The sequence below is a fragment of the Neolamprologus multifasciatus genome, chromosome 14, assembly GCF_963576455.1.
Source record: "Neolamprologus multifasciatus chromosome 14, fNeoMul1.2, whole genome shotgun sequence".
NCBI classification, from domain to species: Eukaryota; Metazoa; Chordata; class Actinopteri; order Cichliformes; family Cichlidae; genus Neolamprologus; species Neolamprologus multifasciatus.
In genome coordinates, this window is record NC_140452.1 from 9,086,457 (window position 1) to 9,101,901 (window position 15,445).

The following is a 15,445-nucleotide window of genomic DNA, read 5'->3' on the forward strand; positions in this document are numbered from 1 at the left end:
AATAAATAAAAAACAGACACAAACAGACCACAAGTTAATTTGCAAAAGAACTGAACCTCTTTATTTGGACTGTCAATGATCCGACGGATGTTGCATTTCAGACCATTCACATATGAGTGACAGTAAAAAAGTAGAGTGTAAGCATGTGATGCAAAAAGGTTCATAAAACATTAGAAAAAGTTGGGGGAGAGTTTTAGAATTAAATATAACTGGTACAAGATAGATATATGCAGCTGGTGGGCTACATTAATTCAATAATAAAGCCATGCTGGGACATGAACATGGTCTCAGGACCACTTGGTAGACGTCTCCATGCGACACAGGCTCTGTACCTCCGTAGTGGGTGCGTGGCATGTTAAAATACACCAGCCTGAAACTAATACATGCACTTCTCAACTAATATCACGCATCTTGGAATGTAAACATGGAGTAAACATATTCCTTGGCCAGTTATTAGTGTTCAGTTTACTCATAATCACATCATGATTATGTGGCTCAGAAAAGCATTGTCACCCCCCTGCTGCATCATCTTTATAAACACACACGCACACACACACACACACTCTTGTAGAAATCTGCCGCACTGTACCTCTGTGTCTATTTGAAGTAACAAGTAGGCTGTCCAAAGCAACAGAGGCCATGAGAAGGATAATCTGAGCCATCTGCAACAACATAGTTGGTATACAGGATAGTGAAGAGTTAAAAATAAAAGAAACAAGTCTTAAAGCCACCATTGCTAACTCACTAAAGTCCTTTGCGGGCATGAGTGTGATGCTTTTAACAAGTCAGATAATCCCAAGAGCCTGCTCTGAAGAAATCTATGACTAGAATGCTTCTCATGACCATTATTAAAACAAAAGCTGAGGATGCTGGAGCGAGAATTTCAGGCACCACATAAACAGTTTATGAGAACATGCCAGCTAAACATTTTAATCACAAGGTTTGAGAAACAATTCTTTCTCACCACCACATGACCAAAAAAAAAAAAAAAAAAGAGCCGTTAAGTGCCTCATATAGCTATACCTTTGAAAACAAACAAACAAACAAACAAACAAACAAACAAAAACAAAAAAAAACCCACTACTGCAACTCATATGGAGTCCACGGATTTGGGGGGGTAGAAGACTTGCTTTTGGGATCTACCCAGCCTGCTCAGGTGTGAGAAGGCTTCAGTTCTTTAATGTGTTAGATTGTGAGACAATGGATTATGCATGACATCACAGAACATGAATCTGGCATCATCCCAGAGAGATGTAAACAGTGACATTTAGGCGATATAAACATACAACATTAGTTGCAAGATTTCTGTTCTCCGGTGACACTGGGCACCATCAACCACCATGCCCTCTATCTACAACAGTGCGGTATTAGTGTGGCAAAACATGCGATTATAGAAAATAAGCATAAGTTATCAATATCAAGGGAGAGTAAAAAATACAATTGGAAAAAAAGATATCTGTAAATAACCATCTTTACTAGACAGACCTCCTATTTTTGATGAAATAATAATTTGAATGGTTATCCCTGCCTTATGTTGCAACCAAAAGTGATACAAAAGTTAAGACCATATTACACGTACATGCACCTCCGGCTCTGCCACATTCACAGACAGAGGCTGTATAAGACAGTTTTTGATTCAACACTGATACCACATGATAATGTTAGGGTTCTGAGACTGAAACACACTGAGACACAAACAGAAAAAAGATGGACATCGTCAAGCACCTTGAAAAGTATGATTCATCAAATCATCACATTGGCCATTTGAGGAAGAGGGCACTGCGAGGGTGAGGCGCTGTGCTCCATAGCATTTATTGTGAGATCAAGCTTCATTTTCCAAAGCCAATTATAAGGGGGCCAGAGGGTTGAGATGGGTTTCATTTAGTTTTCTCGTCTGGCATTAGACTGTAAATTGAAAACACTCTGCGCTCCTTGCTTTTATCAATTCAATATCAAATCAGCTCTCACACAGTACAAACCTCACAGCCCTTACTCACCCCTCTGGGGATTCCTCGGCACAAAATGAGATTCATCATCATTTATGTAGTAGGGCATAAAATAACAGACAAATTGCAGCTGGCATAAATTCTTTAAACCGCTGTTCTTTTTTTAAAAAATAGTATACCATTTCACTATAAATGTCTTTCTCAAATTGACAGTCACACAACCCTTCTCTTTGGCTTGGTAGAAGTTTAGAGGAGGAGAGTCACTTCTATTTTGACTACATGTTCAGGGGAAAAACAACCGAGACAAAGGATAAACCTGTGGTTGAATTACAAGCTGTTCTTCAAGCCTTTTGGTCATCTCTCTCCTTCCTTTGACACAAAAACATGCTCGTTAGAGACGACAAAAAGGACCAAGGAAAGCTGACCAAGTTTCAACCAACAAAAGCCCCAGCTATCACAGGTTAAAGAATGATTACGGTGGCTAGAAAGCATACTGGTGTCTTTATATCCGCACCTGACTACAAGGGGAACCTCAGTAAGTGTGTAATTGAGCCAAATACCATTTAGTGCCTAATATCAAAGTTCATTTATTAAAAGTGCCTTAACTCTGGCTGGAAATCTTCAGAATCTACACATTATATGGTGCAGAGGCTGTTGCTGTCAGTGTGTTTTGGATAGAAAGCCTTATTCCAAGGCAGAAGGAAAAGAAGAGTAACTCATAGGGCGGAACCCCTTTATGAAAGCACCAATCTACTGTTTTTCTCTCACAACGGCAAACTGAGCCTCTGCAGATCATGCCACAGTCCTGCAGGTGACACGGAGCAGTTTGCACAGTTAACCTTTTTTTTTCTCTGTCCTGCAATATAATAATCATCTGTATTCCATTTTTAATAAACTTAGTTGTATATAATAACGTACAAAAATATTAGAGAACATATACACAGTTTTTTTGTCATTTTGTAGTGACTGCTTTGCCTGGTTTTCTGAAGCATACGTTTATCTTTGTGCTGGGTGATGAGGAACTGAATAGGCCTCAAATGAAGTGTATTTTTCCTTTCTTCTTTTCATATTGTTGAAGTCCGGTCTGTTCCATCTGAGGGGTAGAACGGAGACACATTAAGGTACATTACACTTATAATCACAATGTGATAAGCATGGCATCGCTGAAGGGGCATGTCACTGTCCTAATGCTAAACTTACTGTTAGATACATATATTAGTAACATTAAGAAAATTAAAAACACTAAATCCTATGAAATTTAAATTGGCTTCTGTCTTGCAGTATCACTGATTTAACACATACTATCCAGTATACAGACAATCTTATTGTCTGTATTAAAAAAAAGCAATTTTATCCCTTTTCCCTCAATGTTTTTCAAAAGATCGAAGTTACATTCAATTAAAAAAAAAAAAAAAATCTTATATTAAGATTTATGCTGCTTCTGGCCCTCAGGCCCTTTATGCATCCTTGTTTTAAGATATACAAAGCCAAAACAGAACATAACTTTAGCCGCATCAGTTAAAGGAATGAAAATATAACATTTTCCAAAATTCATCCATTTCATAAATTATTTACAACCACAATACTGGACAATTATACAGAGATACTGATGTTGAAACACAGGTGCAACCTCCAGAGCTTAAAAATTATGCCAACATAGAAGTGGCAGTGCAGTTCCTCTAATTGCTACTCCAGTTTCTCTTCCAAATAGAGCACTGCACAGACCCCCCGTGTTAAAATGTCAAACAGAATTAATAACCATAAAACAATCTGGCTTTGATCCCACTCTAAATGGGGTGAATTCTTTTGTAACTCATCCATTTGAATAACTGAGTCAGGGGTGTGGCCACTCTGACAGACAGGTGTCCTGCCACAGGCAGCTGGAGCTGATCAAGTCTGCTAGGCCTCATCCACTACTGTTCACTGTGTCTATGCTGTTGGAGCCTTTTCAATGGATTATCTGACTAATGTTATGGCTTCTTTTATTTCAGTTTTGGTGAGTGAAATTCTAGTATTTTATTAGTCTTACTTGGCACTAATTACCTCAAATGTGTGTCTGAGTTGCACCCATACAGTTTATAGATGCAACATTCTAATCAAGCCTGCTAGCATTAGCTGATAAAGTAAAATTTGACCCTGTCAAGCATGTAAGGTAGCTTGTGGCTGAAAAAAACAATAGTAAAAACTTCTCTGGGTATATCCATTTTTTACACTGTCTTTCGTTTAAAGGGCTCTTTTTCTCCCGTTTGACTAGTTCTTGGGTCAGCAACCTTCAATATCAAAAGATCTATTTAAGCTCCTCCTACCAAACAATAAAAGAAAAAAAGCTGCAGATTAAGAAGGATTACAGGATTACATCTTTTTTTGTTTTATTTTGTTTTTTAAAGCTTGCAGGAGTGACAGTTAAGGGGATTGTGGGCTGTCCACCCTTGCTCTTCTGCTCTAGCTGAAAGCTGTGTACACGTTTGCCAACCAGTGTCCCATTTAAAGTTGCTGACACTTACCCCCTAAGGCATGCTCTGTCATACTGAGGCACAGTGATTCCAGCGTAGGGTTGATCTCCAGGTCAGCACCTGGAACTTGGCATTCTGAGGAAATGAATAAAACTATTAGTCCACAGGAACGTTAGGAAATGACATACTGTCACAACACTAAATTTAGAAAACAAACAAACAAAAAACATTTATATATAAAATCTGCATTAACGCAGATTAATCTGCCTGATTCACATTTAAATTACTTTATTGAAACACAATGTGCACATGTGGCTACTGTGTGCAAAAGAATAATCATCACAATGTTGCTAATGCTCAGCTCACCTTGGTGCTGTAATCTAAAATTGAAGTGAGTAACACTAATAAAGGGAGTAGTTCTGTTTTCTAAACAAACAAGACAAGGCATATCTACAGATAGTCAGTTTCAACCAAATTAAACAGTATGAACATTACGAAAAATGGAGGTAACTGGCACAAGAATTTGTATAAATGGTGTAAAAGTCTAAGGTTTAACATCATTTTACTGTATTTTTAAAAGTGTTTAATGAAATGTAATTTATACTTACAAACAGTTGGGGGGTTTTAACTCAAGAGTGAGATATAGGTCTGCCTTTGCAATCCTCTTTTCTTTCTTACATCAGTTAGCATTTCACTTACTTAAAAAAGCAGACTGTGACTGCAAAGCTTTAGATGTATTCTGATGTAAGTTCTGATGTAAATTTCAATCGGTTTCAAGAGAATAAAGACATGATCAATAGTGCAATACTGGTCTGAGAAGAAGTAAAACAGAGCTTGAAAGTTGAACTTCCACAAAGGCATTTAGGTGTTTGGCTGACAGTGATGTCTAGACAGCTTTATAAGGAATCCTCTGGGATACTCAAAGAACATATTATGCTACAATAGTTTTGTTTTGCCTCTGTACTGAGGAACAAAACTTCCAAAAGAATAAAAAGGTGAGAGTCCTGAGAGTCCTACCATCATGCTGTATAATTCTGTCTGCTTTCACACACCCTTTTTACTTGCATGTATGTTTTAACACCTTAAAAGCTTTGACTAGTTATGCTAAAGCTAGAAATGAAAAATAAGGTGTATGATGTAGGGATGCAGACATGTTGTTACACTAAATGAAGTGTAGGAAGAGCGTGCAACAAAAACAACATGCCATAAGAGGAAAGTCAGAGGCAGATGACTGTAGATGCCACTATATTAAAAATACAGATTTAAGCATTGAATCACAAACATAACTAGAAAAAATTTGCATTTCCTGCGAAAATGCTGTGTGGATGCCTTAACACTGAAGATTTCTGCTGAAAAAAGCTGAAAAGTTGCAAAAAGTTGTATGGCGGTGAAGAAACTGAAAATTCTGCTGAAAACAGGTGAAGAAGCAGAAATTTTTTGCTGAAAAGTGGTGAAAAACAAAAAATTCTACTGAAAGGGGTAAAGACGGAGAAATTTTTGATGAAAAGTGGTGAAAAAAAAAGTTGCCCTGAGCAGGATTTGAACCTGGCCCTTCTGGTCTCAAGGTGACTATTCATCTCACTGAGCCAAAGTCATTCTCACAAAGAAGAGGTGGAGAGACTGACAATTCTGCTGAAATGAGCAGAAGCGGCTGAGAATTATGCTGATAAGAGGTGAAAAGGCTGAAAACTTTGCAGAAAAGAGGTGAATCAGAAGAATTTCTGCTGAAAAGAGGTAAAGAAGCAGAAAGTTGCGCTGAAAAGAGATGAATCAGCAGAATTTCTGCTCAAAAGAGTTTTTTCTGAAAACAGCTGAGATTTGTGCTAATAAGACGTGAAAAGGCTGAAAATTTTGCAGAAGAGGTGAATAAGCAGAATTTGGGTTAAAAAGTGGTGAAAATTCTGCTGAAAAGAGTTCAATCAGCAGAATTTCTGCTGAAAAGAGGTTTTTGCTAAAAACAGCTGAAAAAGCTGGGATTTGTGCTGAAAAGTGGTGAAAAAAATGTAAAATTCTGCTGAAAAGAGGTGAATGAGCAGAATTTCTGCTGAAAAGAGTTAAAAAAGTTTAACCGTTAACTGAAAGAAATGTTGCCATAAGTGTGATTTGAACCCCGGCCTCCCAGTCTGTTAACGGCTGCTCATCTCACTGAGCTAAAACACAGCTCAGCCCGGCAAGGAAAATCAGTGAGGCCACTGATAATATGGCAGAAATGGGCAAAAAATATTGCAAAAAAATTCAATATCCTTAAAAAGTATAGAAGTTATGAGCACCAAAAGTCATAGCTGGCATTAGCAGAAAGAGCAGAATTTTTTAAAGTTTGAATGGAGAAAATTGGCTAAAAACTGTAGTTAATCGGCAAAAAACGTACGGAAGCAACTAGAGGAAAAATAAAGAATAAAGAGAAACAGGAACTCAATAGTGTGGATGCCCATTGAGGGCATCCACACAACAAGGTCAGCAGTTCAGGAACACTTCTGTTCATAAGCAGTAAGCTGCCTGAAGTGCAGTAAATTAGGAAACATGGTCTGTTGTGCAGGACCAAGCTTTAGTTTGTAATTAAATATTTCCAACATTTATTCAATCGATCGTTTAAAAAATGCAACACAATCTTAAAGCAGATTCAGATTTGGACTCAGTCAATTAGAAATGCTGTATTTTTCAGGTTTTTGTTTCTTTGCATTATTAAGCATACAAGAATATGAAACTGCGTGAGTGTAGACACTGAAACTACAACCATACTGAGCTCATGTCTGTGGAACTATACATTTCTGGCTTTCACACACTCCTTTATGGAAATATCCGAAGCTGACTCTGCTAAAACACGACAGATCCATTACAGGTAAATTTGCAATGCTCACGTCTGGCATCTGGCACACAAAACAAGGCAACCAAAAGGTTATGTATACTATACAAGCCGACAGATTGTTTTCTGCAACATGCTGCTAAGCCGTCTTGTTAGTTTGTCCTTGGCACAGAGGGAGAGACACTCTCCATTCTGGCATCTGACCAATTCATAGCTTTTTTTTCTTTTTTTCCCCCCACACAGAGGTTGTGTAGCTTGTTCTACCTGCAAAACTCAGACTGAGACCCAGAGCTTTCAAATATTCCAATAGCCATTTCCAGTTAGGCATTTAAAAAAATACTTTCAGAACATGTAGGTAAAACTAGGTGTTATAAAGTGTAAACAGGAATCCCAAGATGTCAAGAAGGTTGTGTTTACATGTTGGCGCAGAATGTGGTACATTAAACAAGCACTATGACAGTTTGTGGGTTAGTGCATATGTATATACCTTGCTGCTGGAACATGAGCATGGTTTGTGGGGAAGTGTGGACAGGGAGCGAGTGGGTCCGCTGTACAGAGCTGCGACTCTGACTTGGCATGCTGTTACTGCCTCCAGGGTTGGCAAACCACAGGCTCTATATATTGGAAAACACAAGTTCTCCTCAAACAGACATCACTTATCCAGGAAAACTGGCAAAGTTTCTTAAACCTTCAGCTAGGTTCTCAAATAAAAACACTCAAATTATATAAAACTATGAAACCAGTTTTACTGTCAAATCTGTACTGATTAAACCTCTTTTTGGAGGGAGTTTTTTTTGCTTTCAGAACAAAGATGTATTATGTATTATGTGCTTCATACTGACCAATACCTTCACACAAAATATTCAAATTTATCCTACACAGAGTTCATATTAATTGAACTTTGTTCCACTATTTTTTTCTGGGTCATTTCTACACCACTTAGCTCACTATTTGTCACCAGTGGGGTTTACAGTTTGAGAACAACTGGTTTTAAGTCACTAAATCTTTTAATATTTGATTTTTTTCATAGGCCACTAATCTGTATAGAAGTTAAAATTAGTAATGCATGTTACAACTTGATGTCATAATATAATTATAACATTTAAAATACTGACTTGTCTACCCTGTCCTGTCAGCGCAGGACTAGTGAGAGTGTGCCGTGGAGAAGCTCCCCCAATACCAGCTGGGAGACACATGCGTCCAGCTGGAAGTCCACGAGGGGTCATCTGGAACTGCCTTTGGCCGCGCCGCCCTACACCTCCACTTACAGAACCTGCTGTGGGGAGGGAGTTGGACCCATAGGTCCAGCTGGAGTAGCAAAACAAACACCAGAGAAACATGCCTTAGAAATTATAAGGATTGTTGAACTATTACAGCCATTTCTTAAGAAATGACAGCAGCAATTTCAATTAGGAAAAGAGGAAACTAAAAAGAAGGGAAAGAAAATCAAGCTAACAGATAACAGAGACGAATCCAGAATCACAATAAACTGATGTGACAGCTCTTCTGCTAAAGAGGAAGATCAAAGGTAAAAGAAGGCCAGCACTCTCACCCTTTCTGACGGTACCCAGGCATGTCCAGCATAGCTTTCCGAGGGAACAGGCGGAGCAGTTTGAGGACCTGCTGCTTCCAGGAGACCAGCCTTTTCTTGTGAGTTTCTGTGAAAGCCTGTCAAAACAAGACAGCAAAAATGAGTGAAATAATGAACGAAGTATTAGCAGGATTTCTGGAAATGCATTTGGAATCTGGATTTATTTTTCAGTTCGAGAAAGAAACAGGCGAGATTTTTTAAAAAGATCTTTTTAAAGGCATTATATTTGTGTTTTAACGTTGTCACAAGTTCCATTTACAACTGCATCCACACATATATAAGCAAACAGAGAGAAAGCTTCATCTTCAGTTTCTTACCTCATGTGTCAGACACTTCTCAATTAGCTGAAGGTAACAGCTGATATTTTCTTCATCTGGCCTTGACACCAGCAACTGGGTGCAAACTGAAGGGGGGAAAAAGCCACAGTACCCTTCAGTGTGAGTGATACTTGCTGATCTCTGTTAATGGGGGTTGGTGAAAATGGATTATTCTAAGTATTTTTGTTTTATACAATATCCTGACCTGGGTATGAAATCTAAATTCATAGCTTTTATAAGAAAGTTGTAAGAGAGATTCCAATAGGGATTTGGCCACCAATCTAATTAGCAACCTTCATCTACTCCGTAAAACCTCTACTGTATTCTTACCTTTACCCATAACACGAGTGAACTGTCCAGCAATGTCACCATCTGAGATGGGTGCACCTGAGGAATCTCCATCACAGGGAGGTGGATTGTTGGATTGGAAGCCCTCTGGGGCCGGCTCTTTATCCGTTCCTGTTTTTGTAGAATCTGAAGGTGAGGTGGTGGTGTCTGAAGCAGTCTGCGCTGCAGTGGGTGGACTGTAGGCCTTAATAGGTGTGATGATGATCTGCTGCAGCTCCTGGAGGGCATTACGTAGGTTTCCCCCTTCCAAAATATCCTGACAAGAGATGACAACATCACTATCGTATGATAGCTTAAGTTTTACGGGTGCTGTTGTGAGCGGAAAGACTGATTTCCAAGTTAGAAATCGAGATTTAGGCTGTAGCAAAGCAAACATTTGCTCCACTGAAATGTCTTACAGGAAGACACTGAATTCCTACCAGCCCTCCTCCATGTTTCTATGCCAACAAGCAGACTGGGAATTTCCCAATGGAGCTAAATCACATGATTGTCACCAAGTATATACTCAAGTGCAATTTTGATCAGTGCAACTGAAAATTCATCAAGACAAAGCACCACTGCTATTTTTTTTTAGCTTGAGAAAAATATTATCCAATTTGAATTACCTTTTCTAAAGACTTGAGCACACTCTGCCTCTCTCGCAGTTTTTGGATACTCAAGGCAATCTTATGTCGTGCTCCTTTAGTGACGTTCTAAAAAGGAGAGAGAGAAAATAGCAAGATGGCATAAGAAGCAGGAAAGTCATTTCTTGAGGGAACACTGGGCAATTTATACAGTTACTAAATAACAGACCTAATCACCATCTGTTTCATTAAAGCCAAGGGGCAGAGGCAAAATCGCACCATTTGTATGTGCGACTGGGTCGATATAACTGTAGGGTGCGTTGTTTAATTTCATGCCTCATTGAGAGCTGATGTATCATCAGGTTTGAGGACAATAATGTTCACAATTGATAAGGAGTGTAGAATAATCAAAGCCTGGCGCCAGCGTATGCAAAAAGGAGGCTTAAAAACCTGTGACTCCAGGTGCTGCTCTGTGAGAATCATCATCTCCTCATAGGTCATCTGGGAGAAAAGTGATGCATATTTATGAAGGCGGAGACTCTTCAACCATGCAGGAACATCTAGTACAAAAAGGGGGGGAAAAAAGTTACAAAAAAAGTCACATTATATTTTGGCTTAAAATCACCCCAGCTGTTGGCTGTGCATGGCTTTTACCAGAGCTTGGAGTGCTCTTGGACTGGTTAGGTAAAGAACTCTGACCTTTCATGCCACTACCATCCTCCTGGAAGGTGTTGCGGACCGAGCCTTGTTCTTCTGTCTGCTCACTGCCTGAAGAAGCTACGCTGCTCTGGGGCGAAAGGGGTGCGTGATCTGTCGGAATAAAGTTCTGCCGGCCCACTGCGTCATCCTGGCTAACCCACTCAGATCCACAAGCCTGGGTACTGGAAGAAATAATGGACATGGACTTCTTCTGAGGGCTGGGCTGCATCTGCCCACAAAGGCCTGGAAAGGGAAACATTTCAGATATGAGCAACAACAAAAAAAACTGTTTGTAAAACATAGTCGATATGCTCATGACTGATAACTTATGCTTTTACTAAACCACTTCTTCTTTATGTTTTCCCAAAAGATGAAAAATGAGAGTTGAATGACAAATATTACCTGTATTATTGCTGTTAATAGGTGAGGACATCCCTCCTGGGAATGACATGTGTCCGTTCTGGCCTGCTGAAGGTGTGCTGGATGAAGGAGACTTGTCGTGCCAAACAAGGCCGGGGTCCAGAGACTCTGCAGAACTGGGCCACTCATCTGAGCCTTGGCGTGGGTGGTAGGGGCTGGATGGAGCACGTGGTGTATACCCACTGGAAAGGTGCTCCTCCAGGTGGTTCAGCCACATGGCGAGAGATGTGCGGTCATCCAGTGTGGTGGCAGGATGGATGAGGGCATAAGATAGCAGCTGCCTGCTTTCTTCCACAAACAGGCTACTCTCAATAGTGTGACTCAAAACCTTCTGCAGCAGCTTCATGTACTCACATTTGGCCTCACTATTACGTGGTTGCAGCAGAGGCAGATGGGACAACAGCAAGGAGACCACTTTCTCTTTTGGTTCCTGGTGCCATTGGCTGACAATTGCTAACGACAAATAGATTTTTACATGTGATTAACATTTTATTATTTAATATATGCTGTCTTTCATTTTAGAAAAACAATTAATATGGCTGTAATTATAAAGTAATTAATAATAAAGAACACTTAAGCTCTCAGCTACCTGCATTGTTGGCCTCAGCTTCAAGGATGTGGATGTCAGTGCAGTCTGCCAGCCAGTGTTCAAGGCAGATGTGTAGAAAGCGAGCCTGGGTGCGGGATGCCCTTTTCAGGAGGGACAGCAGCGCCACTGTCTGTTCACACTCATTCCAGCCTTTGAACCAATCTGTGAGGATACCTACCTGGTCTCGGAACATCATGGCGCGTCTCCTTGGTAAGGAGAAAAAGAATGTGCCAACAGGGAGCGGGCTACAGGAAAGGCTGCTCGCTCAGACACAGATGGGTTGAGTCCAGCCCCGCACAGCGGGGTTGTATTTTCAACAGTCCTGGGATTCCCCTCAGACTGGACCGAGGGACCCTCACATGGTTCAGATGCAGGACAAACTTCAGCGAGGGATGTGGCGTGGATTTTTCGCAGGATGTCTTTAGGCTGAAAGTGAGTGTCAACTGTAGTGGCTAATCACACAAACAGGAAAATATTTTTTTCATTCCGGCGTGTTCTGGATCATCTGCACCCTATTACAAAACAAACACAGAAAGCAAACCACATTGCATACTTAAACTAGACATTCGGTGAACTGTTACATTAATTCTAAAATCGCATACAAGGAAAAACTTCTTAAATGTAACATCACTGCAAGGGAGCAGCCAGAAGTAGCTTATGTTAAAATAAGGCAGTTGAGTAATCTATTGCCTCAACCTTGCAAACAGTAACGGTAACAGTAATGACTCTGTTAGATCATGCCAATGGATCAACAACCTCAGGGAGAGGAGAAAATAACTGACAATGAGGGTCTAATCTTATATCATGATCATTAATCAGAGATTATGGCACAAAGTGCAAATAAAACAGACTACTGCTATATCATAGGCATTATAAAGACCTCTTCCAGGTCTATGCTTCTTAAGTCATAGCATCATTATACAGACGAGCCATTCACAAAAGGTGTGTCAACACAGTTATCAATAAGAGACTGGGTCAGTAAAACGTAGAGCAAAAAAAGTCCGCTATTCAAAGAACATACGTGAATAATACCTCTTTTTTTTACAGAAACTAATACCGCTTTCTCTTACAGAGAAAATGAATCGCAGACATGTAATCACTAACGAGCAAGGGTAACTTCAGTTACATGTCAAAACTGCTAACTCCCAGCACTGCAAACGGTATCACCTGTAACAGTATGAGCTATAATGTTGATTTTATGAACAAAGCTGGGTGCTCGGCTGAAAGCTCCGGTTCTCACCTTGCTGCGAGGGTTTCTTAGACTAAAACAGACGAATATTACACCCAGCAGCTAAGCATTAAATAGCGGTTAGCTGAGTTAGCTCGGTTGGCCTAGTCTGTGATGAGGGATCGAGATTTGTATTGTTTTTCGTTGACGCTGTTGCTGCCCCTTTTCTCCGCCTCGTACTTCAGTCTTAGCGGTAAAAACGACAATGTTAAAACGCTATTCTGATCGGCCAGAGGTTTTAGCCAGATAGCAAGATTAAGTTACTCAAGTGACGATTTAAACTGAAGAGACTCAAAAGATTTGTTGTTTACCTTTGTCAGTTGTCACTGGTTAGCGGGCTAGGCTAGTAGTAATGCATAGCTAGCTCGACGGTAGCGTTAGCTTCTTAGCTAGCAAGTTTTGCTAAAAGATGCAGCAACGTTAGCTTAGCTGAGAAGCGTAGCTTTCGGTCCCATGCGTGGTACTCCTTAAGGAGGTTCCTGTACAGTGGTGAGCCTCTGTGGCTTTAAGCATACTATGTTAAAGAATTTATGTACAAAAATGTTAGTTACAATACAGAAATAAGGAGTGTACGCCTGGAGAAATCTACTTCGATTTTAAGTTGACGTAAGACGTGGGCACAACGTCATACGTCTACACGACGCACGTAATATTAATGTCCGCCCACAATCTTATAAATATGAAGAAGACCCTGGCTGAGGTGGATTATCTATCTGATAGATATATACATTTTCTTACATTTTCTCTGCGAGGGAAATGTTGCTTATCCCATAACGTCCTGAACAGGTCTCTAGTTGATCACAGAGACAGACAACCTCACACCACACTCGCCCACACAGCCCACTCCCCACATTTGTACCAGTTATTAAAGACAGAAGAAAAGGTACTTTTTGATGACATAACTTGTGTTTTTATTAATTCAACTATATTTAGCTTCTGGTCGTCCAAATCCCACTTGCTGTGGCTCTATGTCCCACCAGTGGGGCCACCACCAGAGTTTAAGAACCATTAAATTAACCTAACGTGCTTGTTCGATGAGCCTTTCTAAGCTCCTGTATTGCACTTATGTGTGTGGTCGCTGAAATTAGTTTTCTCATCAACATAAATGTCAATACCAAATGATTCCCAGCAGAACACTGCATTATTAACAAAATGACTAATGGTATTCTTTCACTTGCCACTGTTTCTAATGTCGTGGCTGAGTAGTGTATGCTATTCTGTCATCTTCTCTCACTGTACTTATACAGATAAAGCCAATGTGAATTTTATTGTTATATCACCTGTATGCAAAGAGACAAAATTGTGAAGCTTTGTGCACATATACATAGTACAAAAAAGACCACACATTGTGCTTCGGCATAGAGAACAGTCGAAATACAAAATACAAAAATGCCAAAAAGTAGGCAATATTCTGGCAAAATTAAACTAAACTATAAATTTAATATTTAAAGATAACATATGATCATGCTTGAATTGACCCACCATCCTGAGTGTATGGACAGTACTGTGTAAGATATAAATGGCAGGTGCTATACAGTTAAAATACAGTTTTTTCCACAAGCTTTTAGCTTTTATTTTTCCTCCTCAGTGTAACCAGTGACTATCTTTTTAGCAGTTCACAGAGGAGACTTTGAGGTCTTTAAGACATGTCAGAGTTTCACAAGGTTCGACAGATCTTTAGATGATGATCCTTTAGATCATCTTAAAAAATGTTTTCAGTTCAATTAAGCTTTATTTATATAGTACCAAATTAGAATAACATAGGCCTTAGAACGCCTTATATTACAAGGTAGAAAATCCCCTTCACTATTCGGGGGAAAACCCAACAATCATACAAACCCCTATGAGCAAGCATTTTGGATGGGAGGGAAAGAAACACTCCCTTTTAACTGGTAGAAACTAACCGAATCAGGCTCAGGGAGGAGCAGCTATCTGCCACAAGTGGTTGGGAGGTGAGAGGAAAGTGAAAAGAAGAAAGAGAAGAGAAAAGCAAACCAGAGCTTAAGGAGATAGGACAGAACATAGACTAAGGTAGAGAGAAGACAAAATTTTCTTGACATGCTGCAGTAATATATAAGCACGTAATGAGGGAAAAGTGGTGGGTGAAGAAGTAGTGCTCAACACACCACAGTGTATCACAGGAAGTCCTGCAGCAGTAAAAGGCATGGTTCAAGTTCAGTTGTGCCAGCCCCAACTAATTTATGAGCTTTACCACAAAGGAAAGTTCTGAGTTTAATCTTAAAACTAGAGAGGGTGTATGTCTCCTAAATCCAAGTTGGTAGCTGATCCCGCAATAGAGGGGCTTTCTAACTAAAGGCTCTGCGCCACATTCTACTTTTAAATACCCTAGGAACCACAAGAAAGCCTACAGTCTGAAAAAAGTGAAGTGCTCTGTTATAATTGGAATATAGTTGGTATTTAGGAGAAGATGATTATGGGACATCCAGGTCTTTATGTTTTTAAGACATGCCTGTAGTTTAACTAATTG

General features: G+C 39.8%; 1 protein-coding gene and 1 long non-coding RNA gene across 2 annotated transcripts; one reads left to right on the forward strand and one right to left on the reverse strand.

The window, feature by feature from the left end:
• Positions 1-910: 910 nt before the first annotated feature.
• samd4b (sterile alpha motif domain containing 4B) lies at positions 911-13,591 on the reverse strand. Its single transcript, XM_085131667.1, has 13 exons — positions 13,269-13,591; positions 11,730-12,241; positions 11,123-11,593; positions 10,721-10,963; positions 10,472-10,581; positions 10,064-10,150; positions 9,441-9,714; positions 9,111-9,196; positions 8,755-8,870; positions 8,318-8,510; positions 7,690-7,816; positions 4,451-4,534; positions 911-3,039 (listed from the first exon to the last, which is right to left on the reverse strand). Exons 2-13 carry the CDS (start codon positions 11,923-11,925, stop codon positions 3,011-3,013), a joined length of 2,016 nt encoding a protein of 671 aa, XP_084987793.1. The 5' UTR covers positions 11,926-12,241; positions 13,269-13,591; the 3' UTR covers positions 911-3,010.
• LOC146503509 (uncharacterized) lies at positions 8,743-11,723 on the forward strand. The gene is made up of 2 exons (XR_014868861.1): positions 8,743-8,852; positions 11,144-11,723. It is a non-coding gene; the product is annotated as an uncharacterized LOC146503509 (long non-coding RNA).
• Positions 13,592-15,445: the final 1,854 nt, after the last annotated feature.